The following is a 16,141-nucleotide window of genomic DNA, read 5'->3' as shown; positions in this document are numbered from 1 at the left end:
CACTCTGCTCAGAAAACAGAGCTGTGATTAGGCATTGTTTAGAGTTTCCTCAAACCCAGAGAATCGCTGTGCAATCGGCTCTTGGTATCCATGGGGAATCCATCCAGGACCCCCCGGGGGATACTGAATTCTGCCGATAATGAAATACGCAGCTGGTGGGCCTCAGAAGACCTCCCAGATGTGACTGGAAGTCACTGGCATGTACTGGAAGTGCCTTCCAGCCACGCCCTCCAGCTGGTTGGCAACCTTCAGTCTCGAAAGACTATGGTATAAGCCTACAGCAGCCGGTATTCCCAGGCGGTCTCCCATCCAAGTACTAACCAGGCCTGACCCTGCTTAGCTTCTGAGATCAGATGAGATCCAGCATGTGCAGGGTAATGGTCTTGGCATCCACAGATTCTGAAATGTTCTGATGCAGACCCTACAGATAAGAAGGACCCAGTGCAGTTCTATAGAATTCCTTTCGGGGGCCCTGCTGGCCCTGAATAAGAGCTCAGTAGCAAGAGCTGCTTGCTAACTGACATATTAGAAGGACATATTTGGTACCTCTTTTAATCGCAAATAGCAGCTACATTTGGCCAAAACACAGACTGGAACATAAGAACAGTCCCACTGGATCAGGCCATAGGCCCATCTAGTCCAGCTTCCTGTATCTCACAGCAGCCCACCAAATGCCCCAGGGAGCACACCAGATAACAAGAGACCTCATCCGGGTGCCCTCCCTTGCATCTGGCATTCTGCCACAGCCCATTTCTAAAATCAGGAGGTTGCGCATACACATCATGGCTTGTACCCCGTAATGGATTTTTCCTCCAGAAACTTGTCCAATCCCCTTTTAAAGGCATCCAGGCCAGATGCCGTCACCACATCCTGTGGCAAGGAGTTCCACAGACCAACCACATGCTGAGTAAAGAAATATTTTCTCTTGTCTGTTCTAACTCTCCCAACACTCAATTTGAGTGGATGTCCTCTGGTTCTGGTGTTATGTGAGAGTGTAAAGAGCATCTCCCTATCCACTCTGTCCATCCCCTGCATAATTTTGTATGTCTCAATCATGTCCCCCCTCAGGCATCTCTTTTCTAGGCGGAAGAGGCCCAAACGCCATAGCCTTTCCTCGTAAGGAAGGTGCCCCAGCCCCGTAATCATCTTAGTCGCTCTCTTTTGCACCTTTTCCATTTCCACTATGTCTTTTTTGAGATGCGGCAACCAGAACTGGACACAACACTCCAGGTGTGGCCTTACCATAGATTTGTACAACAGCATTATAATGCTAGCCATTTTGTTCTCAATACCCTTCCTAATGATCCCAAGCATAGAATTGGCCTTCTTCACTGCCGCCGCACACTGGGTCGACACTTTCATCGACCTGTCCACCACCACCCCAAGATCTCTCTCCTGATCTGTCACAGACAGCTCAGAACCCATCAGCCTATATCTAAAGTTTTGATTTTTTGCCCCAATGTGCATGACTTTACACTTACTGACATTGAAGCGCATCTGCCATTTTGCTGCCCATTCTGCCAGTCTGGAGAGATTCTTCTGGAGCTCCTCACAATCACTTCTGGTCTTCACCACTCGGAAAAGTTTGGTGTTGTCTGCAAACTTTGCAACCTCAGTGCTCACCCCTGTCTCCAGGTCATTCTGAAAGTCTAGCTATATAATGTCCATGGGTTCTCCCACATCCACATGCCTGTTGACCTTTTCAAAGAATTCTATAAGGTTCGTGAAGCAGGACTTACCATTACAGAAGCCATGCTGATTCTCCCTGCACGCCTGTTCATCTGTGTGTTTTGAGATTCTAAGTAGAAGTAAGAACAAAGGGTACATAGCTGTTTCTAGGACAAACAGCACCCATTGAGGGCCCATTGTAATTCCCATGATTGGGAAAGAGGTCTTCTTCCCCATAGTGTCATACTAATCCAGGTCAGTCTCCTCAGCAATTAAGACAAAAATAACACAAGGACAAAGGCACTAAACAGGCACTTCTCCGAATGTGTATTTGACCCTCTGGTTATGTAAGAGTCAGCCTTGGCTCTAACTGTCACACCTTGTCCTCCTGAACCCATATTAGTCAGAAGAAGGAGTCCAACTTTCAATAGCACAGGCAGAAGCTGCACCAAAGATACTGTTCTTTTTTCTTTTCTTTAATTTCCAAATGTGCTGATCATGGTTGATGGAGATGACTAATAGGGTAACAAAGCTTGTGATCTAAAAACACAATTTATGTTTCAGGGTTTGGCAAAGGGTTTGTATTACAATGTATACAACATGGTTTTAGCTGAAAAGGAGATTTAGCTAGTCAACAGTCAATATAGACTTTAAGTAATTAGTGGAATTGAAACAACTTTACCTGCCCTTTGAAAGCAGTGAAGAAAATATCCAGTTTAAGAAGGGCAGTATCATATACTTAACTGCTACTAGTCATTGACAGCATAATCATTTTTCAATCCACAGACATGACACAGAATTAAGATGATGATTTTATAATTGCTTTCCAAATGAGGACTTCAGTGACATCCAAAATGTATTTTGACCTGAAAACAACAGGGCCTTTGACCATAGGAAATGGTATATTCAAATGGCCAGGGCTCATACAACTTTTGAAGTCCTTCAGTGATATGCCATCTTGCTTTCAGCTCAAATAAAAATGCCACTATCCTCTAAGTTACAGGAGGCAGGAGGCCTCTAAGTTACAGGAGGGCAGGAGGTCTGGTCTAGAAGGTAGAGCCTCCATCTGCCTGAAGATAACATCCACAAGGTCGCCAGTTCGAGGCCACCAGCACCGTGCGCCCTTGAAGCAGCTGACAAGCTGAAGCCGAGCTATTCCATCTGCTCTGAGCTTGGGAGGATGGAGGCCAGAATGTGAAGCCAGATCGGAATGAAACACCTGAATGTAGTGGTTCTTGAAAGAAAGAACCTTCTTTCAAATTGTAAAAATCCCTATTTAATAAGGGATTTAAATAAAGCCTGCCTATGTAAACCGCCTTGAATAAAGTCTTGAATAAAGACCAAGAAAGGTGGTATATAAATACTTGTTGTTGTTGTTGTTGTTGTTGTTGTTGTTGTTGTTGTTGTTGTTGTTGTTGTTGTTGTTGTTGTTGTTGTTATTATTATTATTATTATTAAGTTATAAGTATTTTGCTAGAATTATGGATTTCTAAATCACTGCATTAAAGAATCATCCAATGCTCGAAAGAAAGAAAGAAAGAAAGAAAGAAAGAAAGAAAGAAAGAAAGAAAGAAAGAAAGAAAGAAAGAAAGAAAGAAAGAAAGAAAGAAAGACCCCAATGTTTTCCATAGAATGTCCTTTCTCCATGCTGTCTCTTTAAATGGAACAGGAAATGTGGGGAGCATTGGGAACAGTCCCAGTCTGCTCTGCATTTCCTGCTTTGATTAAAGAGCCTGTGTGGAGGAAGGAGAGAGATTGCCCCAGTGGAGGCTGCTTGGTTCAATACCAGCACATAGCATGTAGTGCATACTGCAGGCAGTCCCTGGATGTGATTGGATCTCTAGTGTGGCAGTCCTAGACTAAATATTCCATCTAAAATGTCCAGACTTCAGAATTTTTAAAATTATAATGAATGAAAGTGTGAAGGTAAAATAGAGATACATAGTTATAAATGAATACAGAGACATAGCAGTGAAGCTATAAAAAAGGAAGTAATTACTCAGTTTTGTTCCAAAGATGATACAAGGTTTGACCTTGTAATGAAAGGTTTGACCCATGTTGCTCTACCTCTTTTCCACACTGACATACTGAGAGGGAAGAGCCCACATTAGGATTAGCTATTAATTGTTATAATTATTTAATGATAGGCTAGGCTAGTAATTGGCCAAAATACCATATACTTAAGAGTATGATGCAATTTTAAATTTCTCTATAAAGGGGTTGAAATGGGCTTCTGAGGACAGCTCCAACTTAAGCTACACTTCTACGCCAGGAAGGTCCTCTGCACGCTTTATTGCAAAAATGAGTTTCTTTAGCCAGTCAGGTAGACAAATCTCTTCTTCCCGCAGCAGTAGAAGTCAGGTGAGACTTCCTGGTAGTGGAACCTGCAGCTTGAGTGGTGGTTCCAGTAGCAGGATGATTAGTGGGTATTCCAACAGTGGTGGTAGCATAAGAGGTACTGCAAGGGGCATATGCAATTTCAGTGGGGCATCAGGGAGTCAAGGAAGATGGAGTTCTGGTAGTGCAGCATGTAACACTGGTGGGTCCTGGGGTTTCGGTGCTGGATATGGGGTCACCGGAGGTGGCTCGGCTGGAGGCTCAAACAGCTGCATGAGTGGAGATGGTGGTCTTTTTTCTGGTGATGGCAAGCAAACAATGCAAAACCTGAACGATCGCTTGGCAACCTACCTGGACAATGTGCATGATCTAGAGGAAGCCAACAGTGAACTTGAGACCAAAATTGCAGAATGGTATGAGAAGTTTGGAGGAGGGAACAGAGATGGAGAGAAACGTGATTACAGCAAATATTATGCACTCATCGACGACCTAAAGAAACAGGTAGGAAAATGAAACCAACTTATGGAGTCTTACAGCTTTTGATCAGATTTTCTAAAATTCTTGAATTATAAAATCTAGTTGATTGAAAGGAGTCCGAGGGCCATTCATTGCAATAGTTATTGCAGGAAACCTATTGTATCTGGGTCTGCGTTATACATGTGATATCTACCATATACAACAATTTACAACGGAATGTTAATTTCATCGACACATTTGCTTTTCTGTGATGTTTTGAGTGCATATAATAACAACAACAACAACAACAACAACAACAACAACAACAACAACAACAACAACAACAGGCAGTGCTTTTTTGTAAAAGAAAAGGTGCAGGAACTCACAACTTGTTAATCTTTTATTTATTTATTTATTTATTTATTTATTTATAAACCATTTTTTATTGGAGAAATAAAATCTTTTTTATGTGCTTTCCCCCTAAAGATGAACTTACTTCTGAGTAGACATGCATAGGATTGGGCTGTCAATCTCCACATTCCCTTCCCCCTAGCTACTTTATCTACACATGGGGAAAAATACTGTACAGGTGCACTTGTAGCGTGTAGTATGTAGTGTGGCACTACTTCGAGGAGAGGAAGCAGTGAATGGATTCTGAAAAATGGCTTACATGAGTTCCATGTAGTAAAATTACTCTAAGCAACTGTGGGAGTAAGAGCAAAAAAGGAATTCTTACACAAGAGGGGTTCTTAGGTGCACATAGAAACAGCTACGTTTGCAAACAAGCTATTAAATATGGTTTAATTCAGGTATCAGAATACTCTGTGTCTTTGGGAAGGCGCCTGGCATGCAATTGTATGTTCTCTGCTGCCCTGAGCAGCTGCTGTGCATTGCTGGAGAGGAGCTGCAAACGCTGGCTGGCGGAGGGCATGCTTGTGGGGGAAGGATGAGGAGGATCTCTGGCAAGGCTGGACAGCACATTGTAAACACGTAGAATCCCTTTTCACCTGCCCTTAGCATGTGAAAACGGGTGCAGATATATATCTCTGCCAGGATTAAGAGCCCAATCCTAGGTATGTCTACTCTGAAGTAAGTCTCGTTCTAGTCAATGGAGCTTATTCCCAGGAAAGTGCCTAGGATTGCAACCTAAGAGCCCAATCCTATGCATGTCTACTCAGAAGTCAACTTTAGTGAATGGGGCTTACTGTGGATAGGATGGCAGCCTCAGGGTCCAATCGTGTGCCTGTCTACTCAGAAGTCAGTCTCATTAGAGTCAATGGGGCTTCCTCCCAGGAAAGTATGGAGAGGACTACAGCCTCAGAGCCCTTCCTCTGCCTGTCTACTCAGGCTGCAAGGCTATGACACTTTCCCGGGAGTAAGCCCCATTGAACACAATGGAACTTACTTCTGAGTAGACATGCATAGGCTTGGGCTCTCAGGCTGCAACGCTATGCACCCTTTCCCAGGAGCAAGCCCCATTGAGCACAATGAGACTTACTTCTGAGTAGACACGCCTAGGCTCGTGCTGCAGATTGACATGGGGGCTGCACCAGCCAGCTTCCTTCCCCTCCTCCTCCGCCAAGCCAGTACCTGGGCGTTCCATGGGTGCCGCAGCCCGTCTCCCTGGCTGGCTGGCTGGCTGGCTGGCTGTCCATCCTCCTCCTTGGCGCATGTCCCCCATGCCCTCCACCAGCTTGGAAGCTGCGCAGGGAAGCAGAGTGCAGGGGGAGGGGAGGCGGGCTGGGCTCAGGCAAGAGCTTGGGGATGGGGCAGGAGGGGGTCGTTGTGCGGTCAGGCAGGGGCCAGGCGCCTGCCCACCCTGCACCCCCCAGCACCTACCCAGCGAATGCCTCTGTTTTGCTTCCCCCCTCCTGGAATGCCTCCGAAGGGGAGGGGCCCCTGCAAAAAGGTGCCGGAACTCCGTCCCCCCGTGTTCCATTAGAAAAAAAGCCCTGATAACAGGTATTTATATACCGCCTTTCTTGGTCTTTATTCAAGACTTTATTCAAGGCGGTTTACATAGGCAGGCTTTATTTAAATCCCTTATTAAATAGGGATTTTTACAATTTGAAAGAAGGTTCTTTCTTTCAAGAACCACTACATTCAGGTGTTTCATTCCAATCTGGCTTCACATTCTGGCCTCCATCCTCCCAAGCTCAGAGCAGATGGAAATAGCTCGGCTTCAGCTTGTCAGCTGTTTCAAGGTCGCACGGTGCCGGTAGCCTCGAACTGGCGACGTTGTGGATGTTATCTTCAGGCAGACGGAGGCTCTACCCTCTAGACCAGACCTCCTGACCTCCATTAATAAAATTTAATTTAATTCCATCCATTAAATTTCCAAGTTATGTTATAAAACTCCCCTTAGTACTATTTTTAAAAAGTCAAAAGTAAAGACACTTAAAAATTATGCATTCTAGAATTTCCTATATTAACATTATTTTCCATAGTTAAGCAGACTTTTCTTTATTTCTCACCAAGAAACAGTTAACAACATATGATAAAATAGCCATTATTCAGCATTTCTCAATACATGAAATGTTTCACAATTTGCTTCTCATTCATACTTTCTCATAACAAACCTATATGAAAGGCTTAGGTAGAGCGGCATTGATTTGTGAAAGGTCACACAAAGAGCTTCAAGGCTGAGCTGGGAGTTGAAACTGGTTTGTTCACATCCAAACTCAACACTCATATTTTTTCCCCCACTTTTCAGATAATTGCTGCAGTTGTCGAAAATGGAAGAGTTGTTTTGCAGGTTGACAATGCCAGGCTGGCTGCTGACGACTTCAAACTCAAGTAAGTGGAGCAAAATGAGTATAAACGTCCTGTGCTTAGACTGTCAATCAGCACAACATGCATGACAAACCAAGAGTCTGATGTATCAACAAGCAAAGCCAAAATACGTAATAGCTCTCAGAATGATCAATACATTGAAGTTCTAAATTCATACACATGTAAATATCATCTCTCTGTTTTAGAGAAATGCCTCAGCGATACACTGGAGGAGATTATCACTAAACCAACAGTTCCCAAACTTTTACGCACCAGATTCACTTTCTAAAATGACTATTAGGACCCACCTAGCTTAATGTGACAAAAAAAAAAAAAGAGTTTAACTTTACCAGCTGCTCAAGCCTCTGTTTTTTACTATGGCTAGTGGGACTGCTTCCTGGAGCATATGTTTAGCTCCATGTTCATTGGATTGGGGCCATTCTGGTGGCCTCGTGTTCTCCTTCACCTGGTATTTGATAAGAGCTGAGGTGTGTTTGCCTACTCTTGAGTAAATATGCACATGTAGCTCCATTTCACTTTCCATAGGGCTTGATACATTTGCCTTGTCAGCTATCTGCTTGTCAGTTTCATGACCCTCCAAAAATCAGGTCGCAACCCACTGATGGGTCTTAACCCACAGTTTGGAAACCACTGCACTAAACTATTCTCTCCCCCCCCCCCATTCATTCATTCATTCATTCTATAAATAAAAAACTATTATTTATATAATATAGAACAGAAAACTATGATATTCTGAGAAGTCTGGGGGACATATTCTATGATGGTTGGATGCAATACAGTGGAACATAGAGCATGAACGGAAGATCCACCAGCCAACTGAGCTTGTACTCCAGTTACACATCATTAAAGTAGGGCAACAATTGGGTAACTCCAGGTTCATTTCATGGAATATGGGAGAAGCACTCCTAATGCTAAATCTTCCTACTTCGATTTTCAGACTGAAGACATCCAACCTACCTTGTTTGATATACAGTGATCCAGCTGAAACTGATGAAGGCATTGAACAAAACCCCATTTTTCCTCTGCCTATTCAGGTGTGTTCTACACATCTGCTGACATCCCTTTTAATCACTTTTGTTCAGGTATGACAATGAAGTGACTCTCCACCAGAGTGTTGTAGCTGACATCAATGGCCTCCGTAGGGTCTTGGATGAGATGACAATGACAAGGAGTGATCTTGAAATGCAGGTTGAAAGGCTAACCGAAGATCTGGAATATATGAAGAAGAATCATGAGGAGGTAACATAGACCTAGGTTATTTATCTGTTTGATTACTCATTCAATCAACATTTCTATCCAACTTTTTAGCTGAAAGGCCTCGACGTGACTTACAAATATTAAATAATATGACATAAAATTAAAACAGCGTAAACCTATGCATGTTTACTCAGAAGAAGTCACACTGTGGGGCGTACTCCAAGGAAAGTATGAATAGGACTGCAGCTCTTAAACACAATGGTATTTACTTCTGAGTAGGCATTCATAGGACTGTGCTGTTAATTAAAATCAAAAGCACTCCAACCAAATAGTAGCAGTAATTATTTCAAGGTATAAAACTGTAGCATGAAAAGAAGTTACACAAATTGGGGGGAGGGAACTAATTCATTGCAAGAAGTCTAATGAAAAAGAATAATCTACAAACCACCAGAAAGAAAAAGAGGAATACATAGAACAAAGTCAAAATACATTCTTTGGAGCCAAGCTACAAAGTTATCATCAAAGAGAGGCCTGCAGTGGACCAAAGACAGCTCAGCAGAGACTCAGGTGGTGGACTTTTTGCGACCCACCAATAATCAGGCCATGACCCACAGTTTGAGATCTGCTGGTAAAGATGCTTCTCACTCTATAATGAACCTGCCTCAATAGTCCAGTGTCAATCCCACCCATTTATGAGAAACCTCCTACCAGGCAGCAAACTTGTGATGCAACTGAGGCTCTGATCCCAATCTCATCAGCTCCAGCTTCTTGCAGTGGCCCCCAGTATTGGCCTGGCACTATCAAATGTCTGACGCCTTTGTAAAAATCAAAACTGGCACTACCACTTGCTGTCTCGATATCTAATCTCAGTATTTATATCAACCTAAGATTGTCAGGAATTGTATTTTAACTATGGTTGGCAACCTTCAGTCTCGAAAGGCTATGGTATAAGCCTACAGCACCCAGTATCCCCAGGCGGTCTCCCATCCAAGTACTAACCAGGCCTGAGCCTGCTTAGCTTCTGAGATCAGACGAGATCGGGCATGTGCAGGGTAACAGTTGCTGACATTTTAACTATATGAAAATAGAATTGGTTTTACTAATTATTTGAAAGTTAAAAATATTCTCAGTATTACATGAACCTTCTGGCTCTACTGTTCAGTGACTCCACTGTATACTGCAAACCGTATACACTGTATACAGTAAAACTACTGACTGTACACTACTAGTGCTGTATACTACTAAACACCCTGACTACAGAACTCTGAATGTAGTCAGTCATTAAGAAAGAATCAGTCTATTCCGATCAAGTTTTTGCAGCAGGTTTAAAAAAATATCTCTGTTGACACAGGACATGAGTGTTGTACATGATTCCAGCACTGGAGATATTGATGTACAAATCAATTCCCCTCCTGGAGCTGACCTGACTGCTCTCCTTAACAAAATGAGGGCCGAATATGAGGACATTGCCGAGGATAACCGCAGAAATATTGAAGCATGGTTTAATGAACAGGTGAGAGAAATGCTCATTGACTTCATGGAGAACTCTTCTTTAAACAACACAGAAGACAACTCTCTTTTTAAAATTGCTCTTTTAAGATTTTAAATCTCTCTCTCTCAGAACAGCTCTCTTTTAAAAATTGCTCTGTTTCAGACTCAAGAATTGAACAGGCAGATCAATACCAGCGTTGAAGAGACCAGCAGCAACAAGAATGAGATAACCGAACTGAAACGCAGTTTGCAGAGCCTGGAAATCGAGCTGCAATCCCAGCTGTCTCTGGTATAAGACTTCCTCTCTTTTCTAACTCATGATGCAATTCCATGCATAACTATCTGGAAGTACACCCCACTGAATTCAGTGGAACTTACTCCCAGGGAAGTATGCTTAGAATTACAACCTTAACAGCTGTGCTAAAAGATGCATCTTATGCATTTATTAAATGTTTCTTTCAGGAAAAAAAGAGCGAGACAGCAGACATAGCCCTGTGTTCCAGTTTCCAAACTATAAATACAAAGAGTCAAATCTTAAAGATGATTGTCATTCCCAAATTACAGCCCAATCCTATGCTTCCCAGCACCTGAAGGAACAGCGGTACTAAAATGGTGACTGCTGTAACCTTCAGGTACCAGGAAGCCACCGGAAGTCTCTTTGAGGGAAAGGGGCTTTTATCTCCTTTCCCCAAGGAAGGCTCCAACCTTTGCAATGGACTTCCTTGAGTCTACACCAGCTGGCACAGACCTGTGGAACTCCATGTCAGGCTTGCAAGCCCAACACAGAGCTTTGGATTTGGTGGAAGAGACCTCCACTGGTCCCACCCTCCTTCAGGGCCAGTCTCTCCCCCCATTCCACCCTCCTCCCCCCCCCCACTCAGTTCCACCTCCTCCCACCACAAAAAGGCACTTTAGTGGCAAGATTTACTGCTGGCTGTGCTGCAGAGTCATCTTCCCAGTGCTGAGGCCCAGTGCTGACTCCCTCCTCACTCGGTGTTGTAAACGTGCTTTATGGCACACTTATGACACTTTGTGCTGGGCTCCAGCACCGGTGCTACAAGGGCATAGGTTTGGGCTCCAAGTCACAGTTTGGAGTCCTGGTTTAAACTACTATATTGTGAGCAAAATCTATAATTACACAAAATGGCAACTATGCTTTGCCAGAAATTAGAAGTTTGCACTTCCATTCTCTCATCATCATCATCATCATCATCATCTTCTCAACATATGGAATAATTTCAAATTCTAAACTATGAATTAGAAATTTGATCTCAGATTTAAGATAAATGAAATTTGGTTGGATGATCTCTTGACTGCTTAACATCTGGCATGTGTCAAGTATCAAATACCATAAGTTGGCAATCTATCAAAAAATGTCAGATACGAAACTGCACTACATGTCAGCTATCAAAGATATTCAAATCATATATAGAAAATATCAAAGTCAAACAAGGAAATGAAATATCAAATATCATCAAGGACACCGGATACTGTCATTGAGTATCAAATATTTGTAGGATATCTGAATACTGATTTAAATAATCACCCAATATTGGACATCAAAATTAATAGAGCAGGGAATGTAAGGGAATGTAAGGAAAACACTGAGTCAAGTTCCTAACAAATTGATCCTCCTATTAACTTTCAATATTATGTATTTTCTTCCAACAGAAACAATCTCTTGAGGCCACCCTAGCAGACGTAGAAGGTCAATACTGTGGCCAACTTTCTCAGATACAAGGAGTGATAAGCAATGTGGAGGACCAAGTACAGCAGATCAGGGATGAGATGGAGTGCCAGAATAGAGAATATGAGCAACTCCTGGACATCAAAATCCGCTTGGAGAATGAGATTGAGACTTACCACCGACTGCTGGATGGGGGAGATGGGTGAATAAAGGGGAATGTGGTGGTGGTGGGAATTCTCCCTGTCCTGGATATTTTTTATCTAGATCCTCCTTTATCTAAAGATTTATTTATATGCCTTCATATTACTTGTAGCCCAAATCTATCCCCCCCACCTTTAAAACAGTGGGACACGATCCCACTGTTAGTAAATTGTTGCAATTGGCTACAGGTGGTGCACAGAACATGCTGTGATGGCCATTTTCAAACTGCTGTTGCAAATCAGATGCATTCCAGGGCAGGGGGAGGGTGGAACAGGGGAGCAACCAGCCTGGGAGGGGGGTGGGTCCAGCAGAGGATCCTATGCCCGGTGTCAGGCTCGGAAGCCCAACAAAGGACTTCTCAAGTCTGTGCCAGAGATTTAGCTGGCGCAAACTCAAGTAGCCCTATTACAGGGGCTGGGGCTTTATTCAGTTGTGAAAAGGACAATTGTCCCCTTCCCCCGAGGAAATCTCCTGTGACTTCCTTGGCCTCACAGGATACAGCAGTGGCCATTTAGTCACCAGTGTAGCCTGCAGTGCCAGGAAGCACAGAATTGGGCTGTCCATGATCTGAAGTCTGTGAATTCTAACAGCTCTAAAAGTTATTGAATACATTTTAACTTTAGATGTGCATCACCCACACGTTGTTATTATTACGTTTTATGCAAGCAACTGGATATTGCCTTTTCTCATCACATTAAAAACTCAGTTCATAGTTATAGTAAGGACTTCAGTAAGGTTGACAAACTATATTCACATGAGTATAAATTAAGGAAACCTTTTTGGTTTGTTTGGTTAAATGATTTCACAGTGATTTTGGATCTGGAAACACCAGTGGATCAAAAGGTTCAGGAACAAGGAATATGAGACCTTCAGAAGAGCAATCTAGAGGAAGAACAAGTTCAGGAGCAAAAGATCTGGGATCCTTCAGCTCTGGATCAAAAGTGTCAGGGTCTACAGACTCAAGATCCAGAGGGTTAACATCTACAGAGTCGAGATCCAAAGGATTTGGATCTTCTGGTTCTCCATCTAGAAATTTTGGATCTACAGACACCAGGTCTAGAGGTCAAGACTCTTCCAACTCTCAGTGCAAAGGATCTGGGTCAGCAGACTCCAGATACAAAAGTTCGGGTTCTATAGACAAAGGTGAAGGTTCTGATGACTTCGGATCAAGATGCGGAAGCACTGCCAGAGGTAAGATAATATATTCTTATTTTTCATATACACTTTTAAAATAGCCAGTATTTCTAAAAATAATTTTGTATTGTTATTAATTTAAAGAATAAAATAGCTTGAGGAAGTAGTCTAGTAGTCTCCTAAAATGGAGAATTTGTGTTATATGGTTGGGTGTTTAAGAGTTGCTTTGAAGAAAAGTTCACATGGAAGAGGAGATAAGCCTTGTGCTTGCTGGTTCCACCCCTACTGCCCATGCTTTCAAAGTTCCATTTGTACAGGGTACACATCGTGGGTAGGCAGCCCTGTACAGAAGGAATACTGAAGGCAAGGTTGTCAGAGCTAACAGGTGGAATCCCAAACCCAACACGATGCACAGGAAAAAATGCCCAGGAAATTAATTCCATGACTGCAAAATCATCTAATATTGTACATACTCACCATCACCACCCATGCAATGGACTGGAGAGTTTTATCCAACAGAGAGAAGATGCAAGCCAATGCCCTCTGCACAGCTTCACTCGTCATAGTGGCGAGGCAAAATATAGCCGAATGTGTAAGGTGCATCTTTGGCTCCCATAAGTTTCAGTTCAGCCTTCCTGTTCATCAATACAGGATTAGTCTGCTGCATTGGGGGATCAACTAGGATTTTTTTACTCTCATCCCATGCTGGCCATGAATGTGTTTTTCTTCAGCTACTTTGCACTTAAAGGTTGGGGAAGCAATAATACCTAGCAGGTTGATTATGGTAATCAAGTTAATTAATCCTTCACAGCTACCAGGAACAGTGCGCGTAGGACTTAGAAAAGGGGAAGGATTGATGAGCACTCTGAAGCATCAGTTGTGGGTTAAGTAAATACCAGTCACTCCAAACCAGTAGATTTGGGGTGGACAATACATGGGGGATAGAACCTTCCTGGGACATGGAACCCTCTGCTTCACCTATAAAGAGCAAAGCCGCATGAATGCATGCAACTCAGATAGGCCTCCCTGAAGACATGCATTTGTGGTAGTGAGATGCCAGAAGTTATGGGCACCGAGCCAGGATGGAGCTTGCCCAGATTGGATTGGGGTGGGTGGGGTGGGGTAGAGAATTAATTCATCATGTCTCAGCCAGAAAGTTATCTGCACTGTGGGAGGTTTCGTAAAGTTAACAGACTTATTCATTAAAGATCTTTAAATGTAGTTCAATCAAGTTGGGACACACGTTTTAAACCTAGTGACACTGTCCCACCTCTTTATCCCCTAATCCGGAGGAAAAAATTCTCTTCAGAATGAAACATAAAATGATTGCATGTTCTTAAAGTGTCCATCACACATTCTTCTTTTATACCAGTTTTCATGCTTAAATGAGAGCCTTGGGTTCTGCGTACTTAAAAATAATTACTGCTCGCTTTAGTCATGCATGAACTTTTCCATTACACAGATGTACAAAAAACAAGAGTGGTCAAGACAATAGTGGAAGATAGAATCGGAGACCAAGTGATCTCGACTCATGTTCAGTCCGTCGAAGAAAAGCCAATTAAATAAGCAACATCAAATTCCCTCTTCAATGGCAAACAGAGAAAATGAAAAAAGCTATTCAAAGATGGCAGCAACTTAAAGATTTCTATCTAAAAATTATAAACTTCGACTCAAATATTCTATATTTTTCTGCTTCTCTCGCTGCTTGTTGCTGAATTTGCTGAGCACTATCTCTTCCCTGAAAACCAAGAGAAAATGTTGGTCTTGTTTCTCTGACATTCTATAATAAATATTTTCTACTGCAGCAACTGAAACGATTGTGTCTTGGTCATGATTTTTATATGTAATTCAGTGCACACTGTGAGGCTGCAATTGTATGCACGCTTTCCTGGGAGTAAACCCCGTTGAACACAAAGGGACTTACTTCTGAGTAAACAAGCATAGGGTTGTGTTATGAGCAAAATTTAACGCTGCTTTCTAAATATTGCCTACAACATTAATGGCTGCCAGTCAACAAAGCCTGTTGAAGAATCTAGGATAAATAAAAAAAAATAGCTGCTGGTCAATCAAATGTACCTGATTGCAGTTTTTGAGGCATCCATTAATTATATATTCAAATATCACCTCAATCAAATTTTTTTCCAATTTTTTTTTCCAAAAAATCAAAGATCTTTTGATCAAGTTTTATCTCAACAAGAAAATATCAACTTTCAAAAATCACTCTTGGGGATGATTACAATGGTCTGATAAGGACATAATGGCAGCCCACTAATTATCACAGATATGTAATACCACCACCAGGCTAAATGCCATCAGCTCTCATGAAAGTGTGGAAACCAGCAGACAGTACAGTAGTCCAGCAGTGCTGAAATGGCTGCTACGGTATCCTGTGGGACCAGGGAAGCAGCCAGAGATCTCCTTGAGTAAAAGAACTTTGGTTCCCTTATCCTGTGTAGAGCCCCGGCAGCCCCAGTGGGTCTACTCATCTCTGCGCCAGCTCTTTAGCAGAACCAAGGAGACCCATGTTGGGCTCTGTGGCTTGGGAAGAGGGATAGGGTTCTGTGGCAGACTCTGCTGCAGTTCCCACCAGCTTCCTGGGCCCCATCCAGTTTATGGCCTGCCCAACCGCCACCCAATTCTACCCCCTTCCTGCTTTCACCTGTCCTCTCCCCCCAGAACCCTCTTGCCGAGCGGTGGTGGAATTCACCGCTCTGTGGTGAGCCAGTTGTCCATCTGGTGCAGAGGTCCAGCACCAACTGGCATTGGTCTGTCCACCTGTTCTGAGTGTCTCCCGCCAGTGGCGAAGTGCCATACAGCACTTTTGTGACACCCAGTGCCCGCACTGAGGCCTGTTAAAATTGGGCTGTAAATATTCTCTATGCTGCCACTTGTGCAATCACAGTGACCCTTTTTTTTCAAATAACTGTGATTGCACAAATAATAGCAGCTGCGCGAACCGCCCCCCCAGTGGAAACTACAATGCTCACAAAGAGCAGCTCCATGTCGGTATTACCACACTGCTAGACCAAGAGCCCCATGTACTCCGAAAGCACTTTACAGAAGCTGCCATGATATATGCACCAGGCAATTGTGTTCTAGGGCAGGGGTCTCCAAACCCCGGCTTGGGGGCCAAATGCGGCCCACGCAAGCCTCTACCCAACCTGCAGTGGGCCTCTG

General features: G+C 43.1%; 1 protein-coding gene and 1 pseudogene across 1 annotated transcript; one reads left to right on the top strand and one right to left on the bottom strand.

Annotated features, from left to right (window-relative positions):
• Positions 1–272: 272 nt before the first annotated feature.
• On the bottom strand, positions 273–388 carry LOC136654653 (5S ribosomal RNA; annotated as a pseudogene).
• A 3,890-nt stretch (positions 389–4,278) lies between these two features.
• LOC136651953 (keratin, type I cytoskeletal 10-like) lies at positions 4,279–11,835 on the top strand. The gene is made up of 6 exons (XM_066628729.1): positions 4,279–4,506; positions 7,175–7,257; positions 8,337–8,493; positions 9,803–9,964; positions 10,106–10,231; positions 11,614–11,835. The coding sequence occupies exons 1-6, from the start codon at positions 4,279–4,281 to the stop codon at positions 11,833–11,835; spliced, it is 978 nt and encodes a 325-aa protein (XP_066484826.1).
• The last annotated feature ends 4,306 nt before the right edge of the window (positions 11,836–16,141 follow it).

Source organism: Tiliqua scincoides, chromosome 5 (genome assembly GCF_035046505.1).
Source record: "Tiliqua scincoides isolate rTilSci1 chromosome 5, rTilSci1.hap2, whole genome shotgun sequence".
NCBI classification, from domain to species: domain Eukaryota; kingdom Metazoa; phylum Chordata; class Lepidosauria; order Squamata; family Scincidae; genus Tiliqua; species Tiliqua scincoides.
The sequence above is the reverse complement of the archived record's forward strand: the minus strand, read 5'-3'. Positions and strand labels throughout refer to the sequence as shown.

What these genes read in the sequence shown, in the direction of transcription:
- LOC136651953 (XM_066628729.1), top strand. Translation starts at nt 4,279, where the DNA reads ATGAGTGGAGATGGTGGTCTTTTTTCTGGTGATGGCAAGCAAACAATG. An exon ending in GCTGACGACTTCAAACTCAA is followed by an intron (nt 7,258 to 8,336) that starts GTAAGTGGAGCA and finishes ACTTTTGTTCAG; the next exon opens with GTATGACAATGAAGTGACTC. An exon ending in AAGCATGGTTTAATGAACAG is followed by an intron (nt 9,965 to 10,105) that starts GTGAGAGAAATG and finishes GCTCTGTTTCAG; the next exon opens with ACTCAAGAATTGAACAGGCA.